Source organism: Pimephales promelas, chromosome 11 (genome assembly GCF_988280905.1).
Source record: "Pimephales promelas chromosome 11, fPimPro1.hap1.1, whole genome shotgun sequence".
Lineage (NCBI taxonomy): Eukaryota > Metazoa > Chordata > Actinopteri > Cypriniformes > Leuciscidae > Pimephales > Pimephales promelas.
In genome coordinates, this window is record NC_142779.1 from 3,449,015 (window position 1) to 3,470,600 (window position 21,586).

The 21,586-nt window shown below is 36.4% G+C and overlaps 1 protein-coding gene across 3 annotated transcripts in view; it reads right to left on the reverse strand.

Annotated features, from left to right (window-relative positions):
* Positions 1–16,356, reverse strand: part of anapc1 (anaphase promoting complex subunit 1) — an 80,572-nt gene extending 64,216 nt beyond the window's left edge. For 2 of the 3 annotated variants that reach the window (XM_089116761.1, XM_039672295.2), the window contains exons 1-13: positions 16,151–16,356; positions 14,874–15,110; positions 13,795–13,950; positions 12,305–12,347; positions 12,056–12,156; positions 11,338–11,420; positions 11,152–11,225; positions 9,301–9,443; positions 8,286–8,509; positions 5,953–6,162; positions 5,776–5,871; positions 3,696–3,786; positions 981–1,046 (exon numbers count right to left, since the gene is read on the reverse strand). In XM_089116761.1, coding sequence (XP_088972887.1) covers positions 981–1,046; positions 3,696–3,786; positions 5,776–5,871; positions 5,953–6,162; positions 8,286–8,509; positions 9,301–9,443; positions 11,152–11,225; positions 11,338–11,420; positions 12,056–12,156; positions 12,305–12,347; positions 13,795–13,950; positions 14,874–15,086 — 1,500 coding nt within the window. In that variant the 5' untranslated portion in view covers positions 15,087–15,110; positions 16,151–16,356. The remainder of the gene's footprint in view (positions 1–980; positions 1,047–3,695; positions 3,787–5,775; positions 5,872–5,952; positions 6,163–8,285; positions 8,510–9,300; positions 9,444–11,151; positions 11,226–11,337; positions 11,421–12,055; positions 12,157–12,304; positions 12,348–13,794; positions 13,951–14,873; positions 15,111–16,150) is intronic. The other variant, XM_039672296.2, reaches the window with a different exon arrangement.
* Between the last annotated feature and the right edge of the window lie 5,230 nt (positions 16,357–21,586).

The window sequence follows — 21,586 nt, forward strand, 5'->3', positions numbered from 1 at the left end:
CTTATTATTCGAAATAATTTAATTTATTGATCAAATATAGGAATTTACAATGAAAGATGAAGCATACATTTAATAATATTGGGGAAGGGGATGCCCTTTAAAGGTGCAGATATTACAATATGGTGATTTAAATATCAAAGCTGATTGAACACGATGAGAATATTGTTTCAGAATAAATTAACACACAAAATAAAAATAAAAAATCCGGACGAGCAACTTTTTCACTCGGACAAGTGAATGGCAGATTTACTTGAGCGTATGAAAAGGCTTCCCTCCCTATATAGCAATGTCATCAGGAGATACACATGCACCGTTAGACAGAAATTAGTTTACCGACCTCTTTTTTTACCACTACACCCCTGAATATAACGATACGAATAATAACATTGGATAGCATTGGGGTACAGCCTTTGTATTCAGTTGGATAGGTCACCTTAATCAATTATTTTCAACCAATCACTAGAGAACTACACCTAGAAAATTGGTTAGAGGTGAGTCATCCACATTTGAAACACACATTATCATCAGTGCTAGATAGAAAGAGGCTTTTTATACATCAATCATGCATACATCTGTAAGTATCATTTAATGACATTAATAAATTGTATGAATCTAACAGTATAAACAGACATGCCTGTGTGTCTGCAAAGAATCACCGCATTCTCTCCGGCACTAATGACAATCTCTCATCCAGATATGAGTGACTCACCTGAAACCAATTTTCAAATCTCTGGTGATTGGTGGGGAACATGATGGAATGAGATGATGTATTAGACTCAACACTGGGCTTTGAGTGCAAATTGTAATGCACAGATGCTTTTGGCTTTTTTAATAAAAAAAGAGAACTATGCATGGTGGATATTACAGACTCAGACATCTTAGGACAAAAGAGCTGAAAGTGGAAAAATGATTCAGGCCACTAATAATTTCATTAGTCATTTCATTCAGAGGTGAAAACAGCAGATGCAATCAAGCCTCACCCGTGTGACTCCTGTGTACAACACCAGACTCCCATTGGCCTCAAGCACCAGCATAGCATGAATGTCCTTTCAAGAAATGAAGAATAAGAGGAAAATTAGGTCCTGATGATGACAGCAAAATGACATTCAAGATTTACTTGCATTAAGTGTTGTTGTTTTTTTTTAACTGTAAATTGTTCATCATGAGAAGCAGCAAGATCTGATCACAATGAATTAAGTGAGACACAGAAACAGCATTTGCAACCCATTTTACATTGATTTTCCAATTTATCAGATGTTGAAAAGTGGGTGTTTGGCTATTAGTTAACATTAACCAACAGGAAACATTATTACACATTAAAAAAAGATTGTGAAATGATTATATATTTAAAAAAATATATATTTCCTTTTCCTTTAAATCCTTGCTTATCTGGCTTACGCTACTCCGAGCAATGTCTGAACTTTGTATTTTGAGCACTTCTTGTGCTGTTTTTGCCTCTTCACGATGACTCGCTTGGTTTAATCCTCAGTTGTAAATCGCTTTGGATTAAAGCGTCTGCTAAATGACTAAATGAAAATGGTTAACTTTCAAAAACTTAACTTGCAAATAGCAGATGAATTATGCACAATAATAGCAGAAAAGTGCATTACGAAACTCGTTATGGTGTTAATTTTAACTAAAGTTCACTTCATTATTACTCTTATTCATGAACGATACATCATGCATTTGGTTTGTTACTTTTTTTTGACCTCGTAATTTAAGTAAAATGTCGCAATTTGAATTTCTGCAACTTTCTTAAAAATCAACTGAGATCGCATTTAGATCTGCCTCGACTTTTGAATGCAGAAGAGTCTCCACCCTACATTTTTTTGTTTTTCGATAATCCATTTCACACAGATGTACGTCACAATACAGGTGGAAAACTTTGCTACATTGCAACTTGAACAACAGTGAAGATTAAAGAGAAAATAGTTAGCAACTTTCAAGGACACACCAAGATGACAAATGCTTTACATATTTCCTCTCATATCCACCTTATTTTAGAATGCGGAAGTGAGCTATTTTCTTTGAATGTGCAACATCTTTGATTAATTAGCCATTTTAGGTAAATAACTAGAAAAATAAAGTGCAGTAAATGGTAACATTATTTCTGCAATAAACCAGCATGTTTATGATAATGATCAATTACACGGGAGCTATTATGCCCCTTTTCAAAGATTTGATTTTGTTTTTGAGGTACACTAGAATAGGTTTTCATGCCTAAATGTAATAATAATAATAATAATAATAATAAATATATAGAAATATTTTACATTAGCAAGTCCCAGCCTCTGATTTGGAGCCACTAATTAACAAACATATATTGGATAAATGGCAAACAGAATGTCAAAATAATAAAACTATTTGAAATAAATCCTGTGGTGGAAAGAAGATGCATTAGCTCCTTTAAATCCAGACGTGACCAAGTTGTGCATATACAAGGTGTCCTCTAAGCCATACAGATTAACCCATGGACATTTACTAAAGGGTGAAGAAGCACCAAAATGCAAATATTGTTGCACCAACAAGTACAGAAATGTCATGAGACAGAGATTATTATCAAGAAACACTTTTAAAGGGTTAGTTCACCCAAAAATGAAAATTAAGACATTAATTACTCACCCCCATGCTGTACCAACCCCGTAAGACCTTCGTTCATCTTCGGAACAAAAATAAAGATATTTTTGATTGAATCTGAGGGCTGGATCAGTCTTCCATAGACAGCCTGAGGGACTGGCTCTTGACGGCCCAGAAAGTCATTAAAAGAAAAGGTTTAAATATTCCATGTGCCTACAGTGGCTCAACTATAACTTTATCAAGCGACGAGACTACTTTTTGTGCGAAAAAAAAACGTAAATAACGACTTTATTCGACTTTCCATTACTTCCTTATGGGCGCATGCGCGAGAACTGAGACGAGACCGTTCTTCTTCGACTACTTTTTGACTAGTTTGACTACTTCTTCGACTACCCATAAGGAAATAATGGAAAGTCGAATAAAGTCGTTATTTACGTTTTTTTTTTCGCACAAAAAGTAGTCTCGTCGCTTGATAAAGTTATAGTTGAGCCACTGTAGGCACATAGAATATTTAAACCTTTTCTTTTAATGACTTTCTGGGCCGTCAAGAGGCAGTCCCTCAGGCTGTCTATGGAAGACTGATCCAGCCCTCAGATTCAATCAAAAATATCTTTATCTGTGTTCCGAAGATGAACGAAGGTCTTACGGGGTTGGTACAGCATGGGGGTGAGTAATTAATGACTTAATTTTCATTTTTGGGTGAACTAACCCTTTAAGGACTTATTTTGTAAGTATCTTATGCAAAACATTTTGTTTTATAACAAACAATTTTATTCTCTCTAATGTATAATCTGTATTTGCCATGATATAGCCTATGACGCTGATGTGGCAATAAACTCAAATACTCCTCCTACACTGTTGCGGCTCGTCTCTTCCCAGTCTGTCAGTAACGCTCAGTTTAGTTCCTGTCTCCTTCCTTGTGCTCTGATTGGACCGGTGTGTTGTGATTTACCAAACACTCTCAAAATGGTTGACCAATGTCAAGCCCCTTACCATAACCGTGATTTTCAACGATTTTCAAATGATGAATATTGTGACGTTTGTTCCCGTAGGAAAACTTAAGGTTTGTACCATTTGTAGATCAACTATTTGACTATTTGTCTGATTCAAATACTCACCTCAAGAGGGGCGGCATCTTTTGCAGTGATAACAGTTACTGATGCAAATATCAGCTGAGAAGTTTCATTACTCTCAAGAAATTTGACACACCTACAAATAGCACACAAGACATAATTTAGTTTAAGATTAGAAGCACTAGAGCTTTAAAATAGTTAAATAATAAGGCCGTGTGTCCACCAAAACTTTTTTTTTCGCACGCCTGGCGTATGTTTTCAATTGTTTTAAATGGAAGCGCCAAGACGCTGAGCGTTTTTTTCACGCTGAAGCACCCGGCGTTTTTAACTGGTTGCAGAGAGTTGAAAAATGTTCAACTTTGGGTAAAACGCAGCACTCATCACTGTCCCTTTTAACCCAGCCATCCAATCACAGTGGAGGAGGGGCGAGGCTAACACCACACTGACCAACTGTCACAACATTCTTTCTCTACAACGACATCAACAAGCAAAGCTAACCAAACAATTGGATACAAATTTTTTTTTTTTGCATGAAACAAATTATCTGTGAAATCGGTAACAAGTAAACTGAACTGTGCTGCGGATATTCTGTATTATAGCAGCGAAACGTCTCAACGGAAAAAACGATGCGCAACCAAAACGCTCTCTAGCGCCCACAGCTAGGTATCTTCAGCAGAGCATCTAGCGTTTTCAGCTGAATAAAAACCCTTTGGTGGACACACGGCCTAATGGTGCGTTCACACCGGACGCGAATAGCGCGTGAGGCGCGAATGATTTCAATGTCAAGTCAATGCAAAGACGCGTTACGCGCGTAAAAAATTCCTGCGGCACGAATGAGGCATGGAGCGCGGCGTGGAAGACGCGAATACGCCTCATTTGAGCGTCTGGCGCGTTACGCGCGAACGATTTAGTTAGTGCCATTTGTGCATTCACGCGTTTGATGCGAATTCGCGTCTGGTGCCCGAGTTGAAAAATCTGAACTTTGGCGTGAATTTGTGCCGCATTAACCAATCAGGAGCCTAACTGCTTGCTCACGTGGTGAAGTGTCTGGATGCTTCAATAAATTATTTTGTAATATGACTAAATGCATGGTGGGATTATGCACAACAAAGCAAATATTATCACTTAAAACATTATTTCTACATACGAGACATGTTCATTTTGTATTTATTTATTTGACAGGGACAATGCAAACAAACATAGTGTCAAGACCAAGCATGTCACTGAAGTGTTGCATATAAATTTTATAGCTATTGCTAATTTTCAACACCTGTCCCTGGAAGGGCTTTTTATACACAATAAAATTTACATGATTAACTACTTCAATAAAAAATAATAATAATAATAATAATAATAATAATAATATAAACATACATATCATAAACAACTCTAATAATTAAATATAATTAAAAATGAGTACACTTTTGGTTTATTTTTAACCAATTTTTTAAGCCTGGAAATGAACATCTTAAAGTCAGACACAGTCTTGAATGTTATTCATTCCATATCTAGATTATATGAAATAGTATTATGATGTAAAGACAATCAACATATATGTGCATAAGTTCGTGTCTGGACGTGAGAGAGAAAATAATATGATACAAATATACAAAAATAAATGACAGCTAGATTAGGTGGATGAGGGCGAGGGTGATCCCTGACAACAGGTCATCAAACTGAGCGCAGGCGGAAGTATCACTGACAGCGGCTGTCATCAGCGCAGCTCCTGGAGCGAGCAAATGGTGAAACTAGCCAAACGGTTCACCTCGGAAGGGTCCGGAGGACACAGATATACGGCGGCGATGATCCCCACGCCGTTGTTCTGCTCTCCAGAGTAAATACAGAGCGGTGACTCTCTCGATGAATGCTCGGTCGACATAAAAACAATGGCCGCCGACGGATTTCGATTCTGACGTGCGTAAATTTCGCTTCAAACTTTTGTTTTTACGCGCGTCAGTTTCACTCTTGACACGCGAATTAACACAAAGTGGTCAAGCGTCAAACTAGACGCCTCAGGCGTGAATTTGACGCGCTATTCGCGCCCGGTGTGAACACAGCATTAGAAAGCGAATCAATCTTTCCCATTATCGTAGAAGCTAAATAAATAAATAAGACACACATTCACCTGAGCTGCTGGTGGGACTCGACCAAGAAGCACAGGTACCGGTTCTCACACAGATCAGAGGTGATGAAGACTTTAGAGGCCTGGCAGCCTTTCTCCCTGTAACATGGACACAACACTGACTTCAGGACAAACATCAACAAGTGACTTATAAACACGACAAAACAAAACTCAGCGGACCTGGAGATAGCGCTGGTTTCTGTCCACAGTTGCTCGATGCAGAGGTTGGGCAGAATGGGCTCCTTCTCGGGCAGCAGGGCAGTGTCGTTCAGGGTGCTGTTGGGAGAGGCCAGGATGCTGTGGCCACGCGGGGACGGGGTGTGGCAGGACATGTTAAAACGCTGAGTTCCAGAGAAAGAGGGCACGGCGATGCCAGGGGAGTGAGCCCGACTGATGCAAAATTAAACAGAAACCAAAAAAGCACATTTACCCATTTCTTTCTTAAAGTCCCCATGAAATCAAAATTGACCATACTTACTTTGTTTGCCTAAATTGATCGTTTTGTGGTGAACAATTCATACACGCAAGTCAATCCACACAAAAAAAATTTTCGGCTTCGTAATCTTTAATCAAATTTTTAAAAAATGCCCCTCCCCTCTGCATTGGAGGGCCTTGCCCGATGACGTAGGCTTTACGGTTTGGGCGTCTCCTTAACATCCATAACCACGCCCAGTAGCGGTTCTAGGCACGGGCGAACCGCGCAGTCGCCCGGGGCGGCATTTCTTCATGTCACGTGGGGGGCGGCACGAGCAGTTAAAAAAATACTCTGTGCCGCGAAGTTTTTCTATTTTTTATTTCGATTCAATTATTGGCAATGGCGCCCTGCTTGCTGAGAAGGTGCCGTGCGCAGAAGCGATGTCAAGGGGATCTCCTGATTAGTTCACGTATCGCGTCTTTTGAGCGCTCGAGGTCGTTATTTCAAAATCTCTATGTTTCAAATAGGCGCACGGGAAGCGCGCTCATTATGCGCTCACGGGACGCGCGCTCATAAACTTTTCAGTATGGGAGTGCACGTGCACCCAAACACTTGGGTGTTTTTTCTCTTCTCCGTAAATAAATCTTTTAGCAGAGCTACAGCAAGCGTTTTTCTGTGGTGGAAATACATTAGCTACTAAAACCTTTGTCGTTGTGTAGAGCGCAGTGTAATGAGTGCATGGTTCTATAGCAACGACAGCCATGGGAAAATCGGTACGAATTTTACTATTAATAATAAAAGATAAGCTACTGTGCATTATAAATGTTAGGGTAGAAATGTCAGGAATGTATCTTTATTGACTCATTCTTTTTATAGAGATGATTTAAATGCTGAAATATGAGGTTTATCTTTATATAAAACCCTTTTTTTGTGTGTTAACCTTTTTTTAAGTTTAGTAGGTAAAATGAAAGACACTCCTTTAAAACAAATCTTTAATGTTATTAACTTGGTGAATTGATTTCACTATGTATAGGCTTTTTGAACACGATTCTGTGTGTGATATACCATATTATCTCATACTTTTCATAATGATCAACTAAAATCAACTTTAATTATGAGTTTTTACAGTAGCCTATAATATGCAAAGTTTTTTTTTTCCTTAGAGGGGGGAGGGGGGGGGGCGCTCGAAGGGGGTCTCGCCCTGGGTGTAATTCAAAGTAGAACCGCCACTGACCACGCCCCTCCAACTGACAGCTGCTGTGTGTTTGCGAGTGCCGAGCGAGCATTGATTGACAGCGTGTGTAAACTTGCGTCATCCTCCATTTCAGAATGAAACACCCATTTTTCTAGATCCAATCAGGTGCTAGTAGGAAAAAAAGCCACGCCCACTATTTCGCCTCATTTAGTATTCCGTTTCTCTCGGAAATACGTCACAACACTGGAGAAAAGTCGTTTGCAACTTCCGGTTCGAGGGGACTTTAACTTTTATTATATTAATTTATATATAAATGAATGGTGGTGACCATAGACCTGTTTTTATAAAGAGTCTCATGCTTATTTGATAAAAAATAAAATAAAATAACAGTAATATTGTAAAATATCACAATAATGTAAAATAATTCAAATATGCTAAACATTTCTTATTATTGTCAATGCTGAAAACAGTTTTGCTGCTTAATCTTTTTCTGAAAAATTTGATATATTTTCTCTTTGAAACAATATAATTTACATTTAGCTGACGCTTTTATCCAAAGCGACTTTCAAATGCTATATATGTCAGAGGTCGCACGCCTCTGGAGCAACTAGGGGTTAAGTGTCTTGCTCAGGGACACATTGGTGTCACACAGTGGATTCGAACCCGGGTCTCTCACACCAAAGGCATGTGTCTCATCACCACCGTAATTAAAATCTTTACGGTCACTTCTGATCAATTTAATGCATGTTTGCTGCAAAAAAAAAAATTAAAATGCCCTGGTAGTGTATATGAATCATTTTTGCGTAAAAATCTTCTACTGCCTACATTCAATCTACATATACTGTGTACAATAAACATACCACAGAAAAGGCATGAGTATGGAGTTTCTCCATGTAGACACACCTGAGAGCAGCCATGTTTGAAATGCTAGGCGAGTGAACCCGCGAGTGCAGGGCCGGAGAGGCAGGAATTCGGCTCTGGTTGTGCAGAGCGTGGCAGTGCAGGGGCGAGGCGGGCGAGTCCAGCCGGTTCACGTTTCTCAGGTGGGTGCTGAGGAAGCTGGGGTTTGTATTGGGAGTTTGAACCGGCCCGGGCTGGTCAGGACACTTCAACACTGTGGTCTGCTCCTGCAAAAAAACACAAGAACATGCAGAACAGGTCTAGACGTTAATCACTTTTTACAAATGTAGCATATTAAGTTAATGCACAAAATTCCTCTTTTAAGGAAAAAAATTAAAGATTATTTGTACTAGTACCACAGTAGTGCTCGGGTAGTTTTCTAATTATCATTATGGTGTGATTTGCTGCTAGCACATGACAAATTCTGATAAAAAAGATTCCAAATTACTACTTTAATTTAGTAAAAAATCTAAATAGATAGCAGTGCTGGGGATCTTATTCACTCCAGTCTTTAGACAAGATTAGGTAAAAGGTTTAACTGGGTTAAAGACATTTAACATGGTTAATGTGCCCCTATTATGCTACTTTAAAAGGTTCCTCATTTTGCTTTGGAGGTCTCCTACAATAGGTGTACATGCATCTGAGGTCAAAAAAACACCTAATTTCCCATTCTACTCTGCTCTGATTGGTCAGATGGCCTAGTCAGCTGTGATTGGTCAACCACTTACAGGGCATGTTAGAAACGAAATGCCTATAATCTGAATTTCAGCTCTGAATCTTCCTCAGCACTTGATACAGAATGATACAGTAACAATGGGTTTTGGAAGTGCATCCAAAGTGGATCCTCAGGGAAGAAAAAAAGCAACTTCTCGACATAGACAACACGAACCAAACATTTTTTAACATTTTTAATCTCAAATGTTAGAACATTGACCAGTTCTAATAATGATATCCTCTAATCATTAACAAAAAACATCGATACAAGATATTTCATTATGACTACACGATGCAACCATACCTCAGGTGTGACTTTGCGTAGGGTCCAGACGGTGTGTGTGCACTGCTGCGTGTCGTACGTCATGATAATGGAGGGCATGAGGCAGGTGAACACCACTCTCTGAGCGCTGTCTGAAACATACTGCAGTCGGGCCTCAAACAGACCTGAACCAATGAGTGGGAACAACAAGAGCATCAGCATAAGCCAGAGATCCCCCTTATTGGATCATTTATATAACTCCCAACACACTTAAGCTGAGCATTTATTTTATTTTATTCTGTAATACTTTAAGATAGCAATATTTTTTTTGTCTTTGTCCTGTTGTTATTGTCGTGTTTTTGGGGTTTTTTTTTTGAAGCTGTATGTTGTTTATTTGAGGGAGGGTATTATTGGGGTATCAACAGTGGGGAATGATAATTTCATAAATTCAATGTTATTATCTGTTAACTTGATGTTCCAAGCAGAAAAACTAATAAAGAGATTTAATACAACATAAGCCAGAGATCGACAATACATCAGTGTCATTATTATAGAGTTAACTCAATGGTGTCCAAAACTAACACGAACACCAAGTGCCAAATATATGCTATCAGATGTGTAAATTTAAGATGCATTCTGAAGTGAAACTGGACAAGTGTAAATGCATCTGGTTGTTGAAGCCACATCTATAAATTTTACTCCTCCCAAAATTGTTAAAAATAAATAAATAAATAAAAGTGAATGTGTTATAGGCTACCAGCTCCGGTAGCCAGATACGAGTAGCCTCAGCACGAAATGAAAATGTTTAGTGTCGCATCCTGAATCTCAACACAATCCTCTTCATTAAAAGTACTAAATTATAAATTATTATGAGACTATATTATCTTACCAGTGGTGATACCGCTCTCTGTCTTTGATCTTGAAATTAGGTAATAAATTAAATGCAGCTCATATCTCTTGCTTTTTTTGACGTGAAGATCAGATTTTTATTTATTTTGTGGAAATACATTTATGAGGCCAAGTGTACAGTAAATGGAACAGTTTTTTACCAATTGTAAAACTATACGATCAATAAAAATGCATGAAGTGACCAGATGTATAAACGCCCTAATATTACTCAATCCCCATATATAACTAATTAGACCAAAATGTAATTAATATAAATAATACGGTAACACTTTACAATAAGGTTCATTAGTTAACATTAGTTAACTACATTAGTTAGCATGAACTAATAATGAACAGCACTTGTACAGCATTTATTAATCTTTGTAAACGTTAATTTCAATATTTACTAATACTTTATTAAAATCTTGTTAACATTAGTTAATGCGCTGTGAACTAACATGAACAAACAATGAACAGCTTTATTATCATTAACTAACATCAACGAAGATTAACAAATACTGTAACAAATGTATTGCTCATGGTTAGTTCATGTTAGTTAATACATTAACTAATGTTAAATAATGAACCTTATTGTAAAGTGTTACCAATAATACTAAATATAGCTTCATGGCCACTGTAAAAAAATATTTTACATCACTTGCCATTGACAGGTAGGTCATTTTAGACCATGGGTATCAACATTAAACCAATAAATGTTCATTTAATAAATGGTCATGTTAAATTTGGCTAAAACAGATAAGTTCCAAGACAGAGTGAACACGGAGAACACAAGTGCAAAACCATGAGAATTTTTGTGTAATAGTGGAAAATAATAAATAATTGCACCAAAACACAACAAAACTGCAAATGATTTCCAAATCTTAAACATTCCATCGTGCTGTTATTGTTATAAAATAAAATGAGTTTAAGTTTGAAGATGAAGTACTAAAATTAATAAGTCATAAATAATACTAAAATAACAGTTATCAAGTTATCAAGTCTTACCGCTGGACTTACAAACAACAGGAGCGATTTCATCTAAGGGATGCAGCATGCTGAACAGGGTCGGGAGAGGTTCCCTGATAACAAGATTCAAATCACTTGCATCATATTCAGACTACACAAGCATTCTTTTACAACGCTCAAATATAAGCACTTACAATACTAACATTCAAATAAATGAATAAATACCTGACGGGGCTCATGGGGCCGTCAACTGTAATATTTTTGCGCTCCAAAAGCAGGCCAAACTTTGTTGACCAGAGAGCAGAAACCTACAAACGAAAACCAGTAACAGTCGATCAAGAGAAAGATGAAACAGTACAATTTTTCAGCTGATGGAAAATAGTATTTATGCAAGGATTATAGACATCAAAAGGGCATTGATAACTATATTTACAACAGCAGAGTTCCCAATGCTGTATTGCTTGTATTCAATCTAGACATTTTTACAAACAAACAGACAAACTTTAATTCTATAATGGAAAAAATGCATTGTGCAATGCAAAACCAGTCCCATTTCTCTAAACGCACAAGTCTGAAATGTTTAGAAAAAGCCTCTGGGAAAACATGCCAGAATATGCTCGAGTAAAATAAAGCCAGCATTAGTCAAAACTGTAAATTGCGCTGTCTAAATACTGATACTAAAACCAAAACCGTCCCCCCTTTCCTGTCTGCGTGCCAAATAACCCATTATGCCTCATGAAATGGACAACTACCACACATAATCAGTCACTGAGCTAAAAAAGACCCCAAACGTTCTGCCCTTGACAAACGGGTTTCCTGCAAACACACAGGGCTGATACAGCCATTTAAATCGGATTTGTGAGCAAGGCCTCTTGTCAATTGTTTTTAGACATAGATGTACTGTGGAGAAACACAAACAGACACAGACATTAAGCATTCTGACCTGGAAGGGGAGTGGAGATATGAAGTCTTTGCCACTCATGCTGTGGACGTTCACACAGGTACTCTGGACAATACACACCGTCTGCTCCACAACATCCTTCACTGGAGATTATGAGGAAAAATGATCACTCGACAACTAAAATGAGCCAGCATCATATACTTGCTACTGAATAAAGTAATATATAAATAATAAGCAAAAAATGTTTTAGCTTGTGTGGCAACTTACTGTAAAAATGTATAAAATTCTTACCATCTTTTTTAGACTGAGGAACGGTGAAATGACACCATAGAGCCTATAAAACAATAAGTGAAATTATATTATACTGAATTATGACAACTATGAAAAGTTATTCTTAAAGGGTTAGTTCACCCAAAAATGAAAATTCTGTCAGTATTTACTCACCCTCATGTTGTTCCAACCCCGTAAGACCTTCGTTCATCTTCGGAACACAAATTAAGATATTTAAGATATTAAGATCGCTCCTGCATACAGTCCATAGGCTTCTTGAGGGACTGGCTCTTGCTGTCCTCGAAAAGTCATTAAAGACATCGTTAAAATAGTCCAAGTGACTACAGGGGCTCAATCTTAAGTTTATCAAACGACGAGAACACTTTTGTGCGCAAAAAAACAACAAAAATAACGACTTTATTTCAACTATTCACTTCCTTCTCCATGAGCCTGTAAGTCAGTTAACGTAGTGTGATTGCGTAGAGCTACGTCACACGTAGGATCACTATTGGCCGACGCTGGTCATGTGTGTGTGATGCGCGTGACGTACAATAACAGAAGCTTACGCTATTAAACTAGTAACCTGACTCGCGCAAAGGGAGAAATGAACGAATAGTTGAAATAAAGTCGTTATTTTTGTTGTTTTTTTGCGCACAAAAGTGTTCTCGTCGTTTGATAAACTTAAGATTGAGCCCCTGTAGCCACTTGGACTATTTTAACGATGTCTTTAATGACTTTTCGAGGACAGCAAGAGCCAGTCCCTCAAGAAGCCTATGGACTGTATGCAGGAGCGATCTTAATATCTTAAATATCCTAATTTGTGTTCCGAAGATGAACGAAGGTCTTACGGGGTTGGAACAACATGAGGGTGAGTAAATACTGACAGAATTTTCATTTTTGGGTGAACTATCCCTTTAATACAGCAGCCCCAAAAATGTCTATACACTACCGTTCACTGGGGTCAGTAGGTTTGTTTTACTTTTATTCAGCAAGGATGTACTAAACTGATCAAAAGTGATAGTTATAAGGTTACAAAAGATTTCTATTTCAAATAAATGGCGTTTCTATTTATCAAAGGATCTGAAAAAAAATATGTCACAGTTTCCTCAAAAATATGAAGCGGCACAACTGTTTCCAACATTGATAATAATGAGAAATGTATCTTGAGCAACAAATCATCATATTGGAATGATTTCTGAAGGATCATGTGACACTGAAGACTGGAGTAAGGATTTGATCACATTACTAAAACATATTATACAAAACACTTAAAATGTAAATATGTTTCGCAATATTATTGGTTTTCTTCAGCTGTTTTTGGATCACATAAATGCAGCCTTGTTGGGCAGAAGAGACTTTGGTCAAACACATAAACAAACCTTATAAAAGGTAGTGTATTGAACTGATTGTTTTACATTAAAAAATACCAAACGGTAATTATTATATTTCCTCACGTTACCCAGAATTGGCTTGGAAAAATGAGAAAAGGTCTAGCACAGGTTAGATAGTACCTGCTGAACTGGGCTGTCCACCGTGAAGGCCTTGTACACATATGAGGCTTGATTCTTACTGCCACGACTCCATATGACCATGTTTCCAGCCACATACAGCTCCTCCTCATATTCGACCTCATCAGGAGCGGTTCCCTTCCTCAGCCGCCAGCGCTCCTGCCAATCACACCGTAATCACACTTAAAGGGATAGTTCACCAAAAAACTCATTTCTGGCAATAATTACTCACCAAACCTGTAAGACTTTTTTTCGTCTTTGGAACAAAAATGAAGATATTTTTTGATTAAATCTGAGCAGTTTCTGTCGAGATCGTAAAACGAATCGGTTTAGTCCAAACTACAATATATGTAAAGACAAATTCGCTTTAGTTTATAGGATGAACAGATTTAATTTAGGCTTTTATTCACATAAACATTCATCAGCTCACACATCAGTTGTGGTAAACGGAAGCTCAAGCATGTTCTCTTGACTACGAGAACCAATGAGGTTCATTCTCGTGTTACGCATCACGTTTGAGCTTCAGCAAGAACCAATGAGGTTCATTCTCATGTTACGCATCATGTCAAGCAGGTTCGGTTGAGCTTCTGTTTATGTTTTCTGATCAAAGTGAATAAAAGCCTAATTTCAATTTGTTCATCATATAAAGTTATCGTGACTTCAGAAAATTGACTAAACCGCTCAATTCGTATGGATTAGTTTTACAATCTCTTCATAAACTTAATCAAAAGTCAAAATGTCAAAGTGGTATTTGTGTAGCTGTCAATGCAGGAACAAAAATCTCTCAGATTTCATTAAAACAATCTTCATTTGTGTTCCGAAGATGAACGAAAGTCTTACAGGTTTGGAAAGACGTGAAGGCGAGTAATTAATGACAGAATTTATTAATTTTTGGGTGAATTATCCCTAGAAAGCATTTAGTATTTTAATTTACAAAAGTTTGCTTTCACATTAAGGAAAAAGAGCAGTGCATCTCTTTTGTGTTCCACAGAACAAACATATGTCATGAATTCATCAAATCATTTGGAAATATAAGGAAGTATTATTATAAGGAAATAACACACACATATAAGAAAAACTACCTTCTCTCGCTCCTGTAGCGTGACCTCCTGAAGGGATCCCACGAGCCCAGCCGCCCCGTCGGAGGACCAGAGCTCAGAGGCCGGCTGGAGCTGCCGCAGCTGGAGATTAACGGCATTCGGGTGATTTTTGCAGTGCTCACGACCAAATGGGACAAACGACTGCAATTCGCCTGCGGCTATCATTGTGGCTCTCTCTTCATAGATGTGCGACATGAGTTCCCAATATCAGCATTATTTCTGTGAAACACAAGGAGAGAGAAAAAAAACTGTGTTGTTAATACAGAATGTGTTGACATTTCTGTTACCTTCAGTGTGGCAGCAAATTAAGTCTGCATTATGGATGACCTCATTTGAATCATATTAAGAAACCTATAATATCTCAAACAATTTTTCAAAAACACCTTTTTGAGCATTTGTTAATTTTGATATTGCAGCTGTTTTTCACAAAATATGACATAAAAAAATAAGCACATAAATAATAGGTGAATGTGCATATTTTTTTAAAAACAGTGTAAAACAGTGTGTATATGTATGTATGTGTATATTATATATATTTATATATATATATATATTTTTAAAATTGCATTATAATTGTATTATACTTAATATAATAATAATAAGCTAGCATTATAGAATTATTGCCCATCTGTTTGTCTGTCTATACATGTCTTTTTATCAGTTTATATGACAAAACATGTGCATTTATCCACCAATCAATCTATCTCGCAGACATACTCATATCTTCGTCTTTAGCTCTATCTATTGTTTTATCTATCCATCGTTGTTTATCTATCTATCTATCTATCTATCTATCTATCTATCTATCTATCTATCTATCTATCTATACAGAACATACATGAAATATACAGATAGATTGACCGATAGATGTATGGAAATATTATATAATATTTCCATACATCTATCGGTCAATCTATCTGTATATTTAATGTATTGTCAACTGTCCACCTAAAATCACCACACAAAGCAAAAGTTCATCAGCTACAGACATAAAATAAAATATTTACTGCTGTTGTTATCCAGTGTCATGTGTCAGTGCCATGTACATTTGTTACTTTCATTACTTAATGAATTCTGGGAAACCCTTTAATAAATCCCACAATTACACTGCAAATGACCTCTTATCTTTTGTTTTTGCGTGTAACGTGTAACAGTGTTTAGTGGAAAAACACGAAACTTTCTATATTTTAGTCAGACTGTCATCCTGTCAGCATTAGCAGCCGAGCTAAGTTACTGCTAACATCCGCTCAAATCTTCACCTGCTAATAACAAATAGTCGATCTTCCTGTCCTGGAGTGCGGTCCTTCCCTTTGACAGATGCCTCTCCCTCTGCAATCGCCTGCTTGTTGAGCCCAACATACAAACACATCAAAGTATGCAGTGAAAATCGATCGAGCAGAGCACACTACACTGTTTCAAATGAACGCGGACATGTTGTTATCCCGTGACGCACTTCCGAACTTCTGACCAATCAGAGAGCTGCGTTCTGGAAGCGCAATCGCCCGCATCTGTCGGGCCTACAAGGTAAAGTGATGGTGCTATCATTCACTGTATCATGGATTTTCATGGTTTTTCGAGACATGCCGTGGATTACCATGGTACTTTACACAATACCATAGTATTATCACGTATATGGCCTAAAAAATATAATTCCGTGGTGCTTGTCCAAAAAAACCCAGTAAAACCCCAGTGTCTTGGCAGTATTTTTCTTTAAGAAAGGTGTCAACATTTAAAATAATATATTTTATTTGTATCCTTTCTATGACGTGGACTGAAAGCAGGAGAAAATTCTGGACAGGTGGCCAGTACCCCTATCTTTCTATAAAATGTAAAATAGGAATATTAAATAGATGTTAAATGCTAGTTCGATATTTTTATATTAAATATATTTATATATTTAATATATAAAATTACATATGACCATTACATGAGGCTATATTTATATATTAAATTACATGTGACTATTACATGAGGCCTATCTATGATCATAAAAACCTGTCGTAATTGAAAGAAAACAAGTTGAAAAAAAGATTGAATCCCTTATTTGGTGATAATAGCAATAACAAGATATTTTTACACTTTTCTTTTTTGTAAGCCGGCCATTTTTGTCCAGGAACACCCACAAGTGGGGCTTTGTTCCATTTTGTTCGAAACAAACTTGGTTACACAATAAAGCTATGAGATAAACAGTAAAAATTAAATTGTTGAATATTGACAAAATTGTCTGCAAATATTTTCTCACCCAAAAACTGAGCATAAGCTCAGATCAATGAGGCCTACAATCAATCCGTTACAAAAAGAAATACAAAACCTGTGCTAATTAAAAGAAAACAAGTTGACAAAAAGATTGAATCCAATAATTGGTGATAATATGGCATAACAAGCGATTTTCAAGCCATTTTTAAAAGGCCGGTCATTTTTGACAGGGAACGTTAAGTGTTACAAGGTTTTCAACACATCGTATAGGATTAAAACTACTAATACATTAGAGCAGATTTAGCCATTTAATTGGTTAAATCGTTCAAATATTTATTTATTTAAATTTTTAAGACATCTTGAGCCCCCATTGGTAGTTTACTACCCTGTAATAGCCTACACGTCTGTGTGTACCTGTATAAAGACATTCATGTAAACACAGGAAAGCACAGATATTGATTTATTTTTATTTGCACTGATGATTAGGCTACACTTCTCATGTTACTGCCTCTTAGGATTAATCGACTATGTTGTTGTATTCTTCATTTGTACGCTAATTTGGATAAAAGCGTATGCTAAATGAATTAAAGTAAATGTTAAACTCCACAAATCTACTTTACAGCTTCATACAAATGATAATGACAAAATATTTTGTTTGTAATGTTGATAAATTATAAATACATATTTTTATTGTATAGCTATGATTGTGAATACCACTCATTTTTATTCTCTGAATATTGGTGATTTCTTAATCATGAACAAAATAATTGCATAGCAACAAGCACACTAAAACCTAAAGCCATGGATTATTAATAACACTTTTCTATTAGCTGTCCAAGGCTGCAGGTCATAATAAGTTGAATTTGAATTGTCATGGCACAGAAGAACATGGCAGACGCCTGAGTCTCAATGAGATATGAGATTTGTATGCTTGGAAAATCAATTTTAGAAAACATTTGATGCAAACATTGTACTGTATTGTATGCATGCTGTATAAAAGGTCTTCATATTTTGATATGTATATTTGTTTTGCAATCAACAGAGAAATAGATTCTGTTTGAGTGAAACCAATAGAGCTTCTGAGGTGGGATTGAATTTCAGGCATTTTATTTACACATAAACTCTGACACAATAGAGATGGATGTGTTGAGATCAATATGAATTCAATATAGAGAATAAAGGTTGCACGGTTCCTCTATAGACTTAATGCAGAGTTGCTTAATGTACACTAGATAGTGTGTGACTGAATGAATGTGTGTTGTCATCTCACTCGATTATTTTTCAATAAAACTCCTCCCTCTCACACATATGGGAAGCATCACCTCAGATTGTTTCTGCGTATTACTAAACCCGAGTCTTTCCACAGCATGCACAGCTAACTTTAGTTAAATTGCCAATATTGAATGCAGAATTACAGTCGTGCGAAGAAAATATTTCGCCAATCACTGAGAGCTGTCCGAGTCAAGATCATGCAATGGGAAGAAACTGTGTGATGCTCATGTGTGAGATGACGTACGGACAACAGTCAGTGTGCAAAGATGAAACTATTAGTCATAGGACAACACAGAGGCTTGAAATATTCTATGGAAATCAGAGTTAATTATTGAGTTGTGAATTAATGGGTTTGTGTACAATATTTTTCAATTCTAGATAGCCATAGATATAGATTGATGGATGGATGGATGGATGGATGGATGGATGGATGGATGGATGGATGGATGGATGGATGGATGGATGGATGGATGGATGGATGGATGGATGGATGGATGGATGGATGGATGGATGGATGGATGGATGGATGGATGGATGGATGGATAGATAGATAGATAGATAGATAGATAGATAGATAGATAGATAGATAGATAGATAGATAGATAGATAGATAGATAGATAGATAGATAGATAGATAGATAGATAGATAGATAGATAGATAGATAGATGGATAGAGATAGATATATATAAATAGAAAGATCGATAGATATTGATGGATGGATGGATGGATAGATAGATAGACGGATAGAGATAGATAGATGGATAGAGATAGATATATAAATAGAAAGATGGATAGAGATCGATGGATGGATGGATGGATAGATAGATAGATAGATAGATAGATAGATATATAGATAGATAGATAGATAGATAGATAGATAGATAGATAGATAGATAGATAGATAGATAGATAGATAGATAGATAGATAGATAGATAGATAGATAGATAGATAGATAGATAGATAGACGGTTAGAGATAGATAGATAGATAGATAGATAGATAGATAGATAGATAGATAGATAGATAGATAGATAGATAGATAGATAGATAGATAGATAGATAGATAGATAGATAGATAGATAGATATATAGATAGATAGATAGACGGTTAGAGATAGATAGATAGATAGATAGATAGATAGATAGATAGATAGACGGTTAGAGATAGATAGATAGATAGATAGATAGATAGATAGATAGATAGATAGATAGATAGATAGATAGATAGATAGATAGATAGATAGATAGATAGATAGATAGATAGACGGTTAGAGATAGATAGATAGATAGATAGATAGATAGATAGATAGATAGATAGATAGATAGATAGATAGATAGATAGATAGATAGATAGATAGATAGATAGATAGATAGATAGATGGTTAGAGATAGATATAGATAGATAGATAGATAGATAGATAGATAGATAGATAGATAGATAGATAGATAGATAGATAGATAGATAGATAGATAGATAGATAGATAGATAGATAGATAGATAGATAGATAGATAGATAGATATAAATAGAAAGATCGATAGAGATTGATGGATGGATTGATAGATAGATAGATCGATAGAGATTGATGGATAGATAGATAGATAGATAGATAGATAGATAGATAGATAGATAGATAGATAGATAGATAGATAGATAGATAGATAGATAGATAGATAGATAGATAGATAGATAGATAGATAGATAGATGTACATCTTTTTTAAATGCATATCATTAATTAAATATAATTTAGATTGAGTTGCACGTACACTAAATAAACCCCCTAATGCGATTGGCCGAGAGGAGTGACGGTCTCGGGAGGATGATGCTGTTGTCTTTAGCTTTGATTACAGATCTAATGATGCTCTGATAGCATTATTGAAGCTGATGTCCTCCGTGTGGCCACTGGCCAGATATCCAGATGTATTTACTGGATTAATCTGGATGCACTTAAGGGTAACTGATCCGTCACAGGGTTTTGGGGGCCGCAGAATAAAGATATTGACGGATCAGAACTGACTCTTACTCTGTGAATTTCTATAGACAAATCAATAACCTAACCGAACATTGATTCATTTAAAATTTCTTAAAACTCGTTCAGTTTGTTAGGGGTCCGTAAAAGAAATTTTATTCCATTTTTGATAGCTTATTGAGTAGCAATGACAGGAAATGATAAGAAAGAGACTTGCAGTTTGTTAAAGCATCTTTATTTCTATTGCTCATATTTGGTGTTACGGATTTGAACAACTCCCTAACGCTATATTAAACTTCACCTTCTGATTGATCCAGATAAAGAAGTCTCACGCTTAGATTGTGTCTGGATGCCACAGAGTGAACACAGAACAGAGACTGAAATACTTTTTGTCAACTTGATTTATTGGCATCACATCTGCAATCTGCTCCCCTTATTAATCACTCCAGACCCAGAAAACAGCCTTCCAGATCAAATCATCAGAATGCTGTTCAGGTCACAGGTCGAGTGGTCAAGGACAACGAGGACAGTCCTAATGCGAGGCCAACGGCTAATATAATATGAGGACTTTTCAAAGTAATGAGTGATCAGGAGTCAGGACAACCGTCTGTAGGGTCTGAGTGGACACTTATGCATATAAACATTTCCTGTGTTGATGCTTTAACAGAGTCTGGTTTATGTCACTATAGCAGCTCTCCACGACTGACCCTGTTTGTTCATTATTTTGGCAGTGATGTATTTAATGCAGAGAATGATCCTGTTAGCAAAGGGATTGAACCGGGGTTAACGTGAGGGTAGACCACAGCAGCAGTGCAAAGATATCCTTAATTATATATACATTCACTTATGTTTGTTTAAAATATCTATCTATCTATCTATCTATCTATCTATCTATCTATCTATCTATCTATCTATCTATCTATCTATCTGTCTATCTGTCTATCTGTCTATCTGTCTATCTATCTATCCATTGTTCTGTCTATCATCTATCTATCCGTCTATCTATCTATCTATCTATCTATCTATCTATCTATCTATCTATCTATCTATCTATCTATCTATCTATCTATCTATCTATCTATCTATCTATCTATCTATCTATCTATCTATATATATGTCCTTCTATTTATCTATCGTTTTATCTATCATCTATCTATCTATAAAAAAATGTGTAGAGATCCATAATATTCCCTTTAATGGTTTTTAAGATCAGTTCCAAATTTAAGAGAAAAAAAAAAAGAATTTTGTGCAGGAATTA